We start from the raw sequence: 7,654 nt of genomic DNA, 5'->3' as shown, positions 1-7,654 counted from the left end.
AGATCTCTTCCCCGGGCGGGGCCACCTGTACCCCACCCTCCCCCCTCTTCCCTGTGACAGGCAGAGCCCTGTCTCCATGGCAACCCAAGGCTCCCCAGCGCCTTCTGGCTGCCTCCAGAGAAGGCTCTGGTTTTAAAACTATCCTGCATGACTGTTTCTGCCTTTCTTATCCAAGCTCTGCACTGCCCCCCACCCTCTCCCCACACACCCACTCCAGCTCCAGCCCCAAACAGGTTCCCCTTTTCCCACTATGGGAAGCCCAGTGGCCCCACCAGGGAATCCAAGCAATGATTCTGAGAATCCTACAGGGCTGGAGTCTTTCCTGCCCAACAGCTGCCCCTCTGGCTGGTCAGGAAGCCTGAAATCCCCGCTCTGGTGCCCCGAGGGGATGGCCACAGCCCCTGTGCCCAGCAACTTCCCAGGAAGTGTCTCCCGTGCCAGCCAGCTGCCATTCCCAAGAAACTTTCTCCAGCCCCCGTCCCCTCCTTTTCCTGGGATTCCCAGCAGTGGCTGGGGTGGACTCTGACTTCTCAGCTGCTTGTCATCTGCTCTTGGAGCCTTGGCTTCCCCCATCAAACAAAACTGGGCAAAATTTCAGCTCCCACCTCCAACTTCCTGTGACCCTGAGGGGCTGGGTCAGGCTCCTCCTGAATCGGCCAAGGTCCTGGATTTTGAGGACTTTACCCCCAGCGAGGGCAGGAGGAGAAGGGGGCGACAGAGGATGAGGTGGTTGGATGGCATCATCGACTCAATGGACATAAATTTGAACAAGCTCTGGGAGTTGGTGAAGACCAGGGAAGCCTGGTGTGCTGTAGTCCATGGGGTCACAAAGAGTTGGACATTACTAAGCAACTGAAAAATAAAAATCCCCAGCAAGGCTTTAGAGCAGCTGTTCTCTGAAAGTGCACACAGTTGATGCTTAATAAATAGATGAGGCTGTTGGATTGCTGGATCCTGAGAAGAGAAAGGGCCGGGCAGATGGGCAAAGGGGGCCTTGGGAAGGGTTCATACTAGAGCGAGGATGTGTATTCTTCCTGCTTGCCTCTTGTGACACCCACTTCAGAAAACAGTGGAAACTGCCACCACCGATATGACCACATCCATCACCCAAAGAGCCGAGAGCACAGTTCTCCCCGGGGAAACTGGGACTGATGGTTGGTTCCGAGCTTCCTTGCTGGACCAGGCAGTGCCAGCCTCCCGCAGAGGTGTGATCTTCTAGAACTTTCTGGACACCTCCCCAGCCAGGCCCCTGAGGTCTGCCTTCATGGATCTGGGAAACGCTTTGGGCATTTCAATTCCCACCTTCTCCAGCCCCTGGAGGCCAGGTGCGGGGTCTTCGGGCTGTGGGTGCGGGTCCAGGGTGGGCAGGGGATACAGTGTGTGGGAACCCTTGGTAGTGAGCAATCCTTGCGTGGTGGCCAGGCCTGGGCAGACCCTGCTCTCTGGGCCCAGCTGCTCCCTGGCACCATCTGCCTTGAGCCACCTCTGCTGGACCTCAGACCCTCTACACCATCCTTGAAGGTCACCCTAAGAGCTTCTGGAAAGGCCAGTTTAGGGGCCTCCTCTGCAGGGTCAGTGGCCTCTTGGCCTTTGCAGTACCAGCGCCCAGCCTCTGCTGGCCAGGGTTCAGGCTGGAACTTTCTGGAGTCCTGGAGCTCCCCCTCCTGTCTGCTCACCAGCACAGCTGCGTTCCCAGTAACGGAGTGCTGTGTCCCTCAGCGTCTCGTCAGCGAATCGCACTCGGAAAGGGCAACATCGCCTGCGGTGCCCTGAGCCTTCCCCCGAGGAGTTGTGGGTGAGCACAGCCTTGAGCTTGGGGGCCTGTGTAGCCTGGGGCCTGGTGAGAGAGATGAGAGGCTCAGCCACCAGCCTCCCCGGCATGCCACCCCGGCAACACACACGTCCACCAGAGCTCTCTGTGGGATCCTGACCATCAGAGCAGGTCCCTCCTGAGCACTTCCTACCCCCCAAAGCAATGGATCAAGCACGTAACAGGCATCAGCCCACCAAACCCATACAACCCTGTGAAACACGATTATTAGTCCCATTTTACTGATGAGGAAACTGAGGCACAGAGGTTTTTTGATTTTTTTCCCCCCAATTTGCCCAAGATCGCACAGCTGGTTAGGGGTGGGACTGGGCTATGAATCCTGGTTCAAGAGCAGGCAATCTTGTATATCAAGCAATTTAGCAGAGAGAAGAAGGATATGAACTCAGGAGTTGGGCGGTCCCTGGGTTTCAATTCTAACTCTTGGAGCCTCAGTTTCTTTGTCTGTAAAATGGGATCATCATGCCCACAGTACAGGGCCGGGAAGACGTGAAAGAGACTGCAAAGCACCCCCCACACCCCCAGGGTCTGCAGGGCCAAGGGTAAACATCTCTGAGAACTGTTCCTCATAGTCATCAATTTCAACTATGAACCATCCCAGTCCTGTGACATTGGGCAGACCACCAGCAGATTTCCCCTTTAAATTATGTACTATGTGTTGTGGGCAGGATAACAACATCCTTATAAGAGTTTGCATGAGTATGTGCTAAGTCTCTTCAGTCATGTCAGACTCTTTTGCGACCCTATGAACTATAGTCCGCCAGGCTCCTCTGTCCATGGGATTCTCCAGGCAAGAATACTGGAGTGGGTTGTTGTGCCCTTCTCCAGGGGATCTTCCTGACCCAGGGATCAAACACATCTTTTTTGTCTAACTGCATTGATAGGCAGCTTCTTTACACTAACATCCCCCCTAGAAGTGCGCTAAGAGTTTGTTGAGTATCAGATAAAATGTGAGGCATCTAGTTTGGAGCCTGGCCAGGGGCCTGGGCTCAGTAAAGGGGATCTGTGATTATTACATTTATTGTTATTCATTTCAGCCACCAGAGCAAGGCTGCAGGATGGTGTGCTTGATCCATCAATGGCTCTGTTATTCAGAAATGCCATGTTCAATCTTAAGTACATGCCTATGGCTATACCTGTCTCCATTTATCTGACCACATCTTTATGTCCATGTGGACACAGAGAGGACACTTTTCATGAGTCCCTTAAAGAGTCCGGGAGCCAGGAGATGACCAAGACAGAGTCGGCTACATGCACTGGGACCTAGTTACGCAACGGTGGTGCGTATCCATAGGCGGTATCTTCCTAGAGCACTGAGTCAAGAAGGGTTCTGAGGCTCAGTGGGGGAAAGTGCTGTGCTCAATTAGCAATGTCTGCCATGGGCCCAGGATGAGAAGGAATGGCGTGTCTGGTGTATGTACTGTCCCGGTCTTTAAACTCAAGGACGATGCTCTTCACCTTTCATCCATGGTTAAGCAGGGGGAACTACTTCTGCATTATTTTCTCCCTCCCTTAGAGCTACTGCATCCAGGTCCAGCTAAGTGCTAGTGCCCGGGCTCTTCCTACTTCCATCCTTATTTTATTCCCTCCAATATTTGACATGAGTGCTGTGCTCAGACACTCAGTCATGGCCGGCTCTCTGTGACCCCACGGCCTGTAGCCCACCAGGCTCCTCTGTCCATGGAATTTTCCAGGCAAGAATACTGGAGTGGGTTGCCATTTCCTTTTCCATTGACTTCTTCCCTGGTGGCTTCTTCCCTGGGTCTTCCCTGGTGGCTCAGAGGTTAAAGCATCTGCCTGCAATGCAGGAGACCCGGCTTCAATCCCTGGGTTGGGAAAATCCCCTGGAGAAGGAAATGGCAACCCACTCCAGTATTCTTGCCTGGAGAATCCCATGGACGGAGGAACCTGGTGGGCTACAGTCCACAGGGTTGCAAAGAGACACGACTGAGCGACTTCACTTTCTCCATTGACATATAGTAAAAGTGAATCAAAGTTAGAGGAAGAGATGGATGAATGAATGGCAGGTGGGTGAAAGAATGGGTTGGTGGGTGGATGGGTGGATGGACTGATGGATGAAATAGTGAAAAGGTCTTTTTTATTTGGCACACCACTTGGCTTGGAGGACCTTAGTTCCCCAACCAGGGGTAGAATCCAGGCCACAGAAGTGAAAGCATTCAGTCCTAACCACTGGACTGCCAGGGAACTCCCACAAAGGTCTTAATATAAGGTTTGGATCTTAGGAGGATAAGTAGATGTATGGATACATGGGTGGATGAATGATTATGCAGGTGGGTATATAGACTGGCTTCATGATTAGATTAGTGATGGATAGTATCCTGGATTTACAAGTGGATGGAAGGATTGGTAGATGATCAATCATTGACTTCATGGATAGGTGGATAGAATTGTGGGAGTTTGTGAGTAGCTGGCTGGCTGGCTGGCTGGAGAGATGGATTAATGAATCAACAGGAGACCTGATTCATGAGTGGATGGATGGATGGAGAGATTCGTGAATAGATTGTGAAAGACCTGGTTCACAGATGTATGCAATGGTGGATGGGTGAATAGGAGAATGATTATATGAATGGATTCATCAGTGAATTATGAATGTGTGTAAAAGACCTGATTAATGAATGGGTGGATGGATTCATAGATGTTGATGGATGACCCTTAAACAGGTTGGGAGAAGACTTGATTCATGGATGGACATATAGATGGATAAACAGGTGGACAGATGGATAAATTCTGGAAAGACAGAGGAAGGAAAGAAATGTTCTTTCTCCCCACCCCCCTGCCCCCATCCTCCCACAACTCACTGATTGGCCTTGACCGTGGTGAACTGCGGGTAATCTCTACTCAAGGGCCCCAGGGCAGGTATCTGATGAAGCAAAATCTTCTTAAGGCTATTCTTGAGGTAGGATGATTGGCCCCTTGAAAACAAACAGGCCACACCTCATATGAGTGATCAGGGTCCTCCATGGTCAGAGCGTTGATGACAACCCTGTCCCCACGAAGAGGTCACTGACGCTTACCCAAGCTCTGGGAGGAAGTGGGAGCTGGAACACCGAGGAGGACTTCCGTTGAACTCTGACGCAGAATGCCTTTGATGTTGAGATGCTGAGGGTGCTGGGGTGGGGGTGGGGGGCAGGATGAAGTAGAAAGAGTTATGAGCCTTCGCTTGGGAACAGTCTTTATTAGAGTCTTCCTGGTTGCATGGCCTTGGGCCTCAGTTTATTCATCTGTACAATGGCAGGGCCGCCCTCAAGCAGTGGTTGTCAGGATTCTGCCAGCCCTACTTCACTAATACAAGCATCCTTCTATGCCAGGTGGTGTGACCCCCCCACCCAACCACCCCCACTCCGACCACCCTCACCACCGGAAATGACGCAGCCCCGCCTTGCCCCGCCCCCTGGGGGGGGGGAGCCATAGGGGCCTCACTCGGTGGGAGAAGCCGTTCCGCAGAGTCAGCCCTGAACTGTCGCAGGAACTGCCGGAACCGGCCCGGGAGAACTTCTCCTAGGAGGGAGCCCAAGGAATCGGAGGTCTCCTTGGCCGAGCCCCTGCGAGGGTCCTTGCGCTGTCCGAGCTCGGGGCATGCGGGCGCCGATTCGGGGGGCTCGCCGGCCAAGAGCAGGGGCGGCAGCAGCAGCGACCTCAGCCCTGTCCGGCTCCTCGCCGGCCGCTGGGCCACGGTGGGCAGGACCGGCAGGCGCGACCGGGAGCGCCTGAAGCCCAGCCCGGGACCGGAGTGCAAGGACTCACACTGGGGGGCCTGCCACCGCTCGGCGCCGCTCTCAGAGGCCCTCGAGACCCCGAAGACCCCCGCGTCCGAGGCTGCTCGGAGCTCGGGCCGCAGCAGCCTGGGCAGCAGCGGGTCTCTGCGCCGGCGATCGCCACCGCCGGGGAGTCCCTCGGGCGCCACCTGCTGGGCCCAGAAGCTGGGGCGACGCCGGGGCATGTCTGGCCCTGCGCTCAGCTCAGGGCATCCTCACGCCAGTGAGGGGCGGAGGGCGGGTGCCGTGGGAAGTGGACAGGAGGGCGTAGACCAGCCACCCCCGCCAGGCCATAGCGCCCAGAGCGCGGCAGTGTGGTTCGGGGGGTTCCACCACTGGCCCGCCAGACAGTAAAAGTGGCTTCAGGCTAGAGTGCCCCGATCCTGTTTCCTCACCAGAAAAAACGGTGACGGTGAGAGCACTCACATTCTCAAGTTGCTGTGACGTTTAAATGAGCCAGCGGATGTAAATGGCTTAGAATAATGCCAGGCACGTTGTACGTGCTTAACAAAGCCTAACTGCTATTATTATTTTAAAATTATTATTGAGGATTTACTCTCAGCTCCATTACTTATTGGGGCTTCCCTGGTGGCTCAGACAGTCAAGAATCCCCCTGCAATGGGGGAGACCTCGGTTCCATTCCTCGGTTGGGAAGATCCCCTGGAGAAGGGAATGGCTACCCACTCCAGTATTCCTGCCTGGAGAAGTCCGTGGACAGAGGAGCCTGGCGGGCTCTACAGTCCATGGCATCCATAAGGAGTCGGACAGTACTGAGCGACTTTCACTGCCCTTACTTATTAGCTGTACCCTTGCGGGAGCCAGTTAATTGCTCTCAACGCCCTTATCTATAGAATGGGGATAACCCAGGGCCTGCTCTTTTGTGAGAATGAAACCGCACCATGTGGAAAGCACTTAACACCTGGAGTGTTCAACTTGCTCTGCTGTTACTAGCTCTCAGGTAGAAATCGGGAAAGCTGGAACCAGCTTACAGGGGTGGCTTGCCCTGCAGTTGCCCATTCCTGCTGGAGCCCGAGTCCCTTGGGTGGGAGCTTCTTGAAAATACAGATGCCCCAGATTCCGATTCACTGGGGGCAGGTCAAGACACTTATTTTTAACAAACTTCCCCTTTGGAGACAGAGCCCCAGACCCACCCCGCACCCACCAACAACCCCCGCCACAAACACACACATACCACCCGCCCCAGCTTCTGACACTGGGATCTGAGCCTGCTTCCTCCCTACCACACCCCACTCCCCAGATTGCTGTCAGCTCTGAACCGGCTTCCCAGGTGGCACCGTGGTAAAGAATCCGCCTGCCAAGCAGGAGACCCAGGTTCAATCCCTGGATTGGGAAGATCCCCTGGAGGAGGAAACGGCAACCCACTCCAGTATTCTTGCCAGGAGAATCCCATGGACAGAGGAGCCTGGCAGGCTGCAGTCCATGGGGTCGCCAAGAGTCAAACATGACTGAGTGTGCACCCACGCACACGTGCACTGACCAGCTGCTAGTGTCACACTCACCCTAGTGGGGCTTTGGGGGGTGGGGCCAGAGACGGCCCCCTGAGTTTAGAGCCCCCTAACAGGTGGGCTGGTCTTTGGGAGAGCCCATCTTCCCGGCCTGGTCCCTCTGCTGGCCCCTCCCTGCCGCCTCCATGCCTTTCCAGAGTAATTGTGACCCGCCTGGCACTCAGGGCCAAGTAGGCTGGGTGCGGGGCAGAGGGCTGGGCTGTCATGCTCAGGATGTCAAGGCTGCAGTCATAAAGGGGTGTGGGACTCCCTGCCAAGGCAACCAGGCCCAAGGCAGGGATGAAGGGCTGGGGGGTTCAGTTACCCTCTCTGGGCCTGGGAGGCTCAGGTGGGTCAGGTTTGGGCTGGGGTGACTCTGGAGTCAGAACTCGGAAGTCTGGGTAGTAAGAATGCGGTGGGCCTGGAAGCTGTGAGAACCAGCTTTGAGCCTGTGCTCGCTTCTGCATGCTGTGTGATGCTGGTTAAGTCTCTCCTTTCTCAGGGCCCATGATAAAATGGACAGCTGGGCTCCATCTGTGACTCTC

The 7,654-nt window shown here is 55.0% G+C and overlaps 1 protein-coding gene across 1 annotated transcript in view; it reads right to left on the bottom strand.

The window, feature by feature from the left end:
• The window catches only part of LOC105000888 (chromosome unknown open reading frame, human C9orf50), a 6,938-nt gene extending 1,149 nt beyond the window's left edge, over window positions 1-5,789 (bottom strand). The window contains exons 1-5 of the mRNA XM_010856957.1: window positions 5,270-5,789; window positions 4,864-4,957; window positions 4,648-4,761; window positions 1,639-1,840; window positions 1,303-1,341 (exon numbers count right to left, since the gene is read on the bottom strand). Coding sequence (XP_010855259.1) covers window positions 1,303-1,341; window positions 1,639-1,840; window positions 4,648-4,761; window positions 4,864-4,957; window positions 5,270-5,789 — 969 coding nt within the window. The remainder of the gene's footprint in view (window positions 1-1,302; window positions 1,342-1,638; window positions 1,841-4,647; window positions 4,762-4,863; window positions 4,958-5,269) is intronic.
• Between the last annotated feature and the right edge of the window lie 1,865 nt (window positions 5,790-7,654).

This window comes from Bison bison, unplaced genomic scaffold (genome assembly GCF_000754665.1).
Source record: "Bison bison bison isolate TAMUID 2011002044 unplaced genomic scaffold, Bison_UMD1.0 scf7180017864375, whole genome shotgun sequence".
NCBI classification, from domain to species: Eukaryota; Metazoa; Chordata; class Mammalia; order Artiodactyla; family Bovidae; genus Bison; species Bison bison.
The sequence above is the reverse complement of the archived record's forward strand: the minus strand, read 5'-3'. Positions and strand labels throughout refer to the sequence as shown.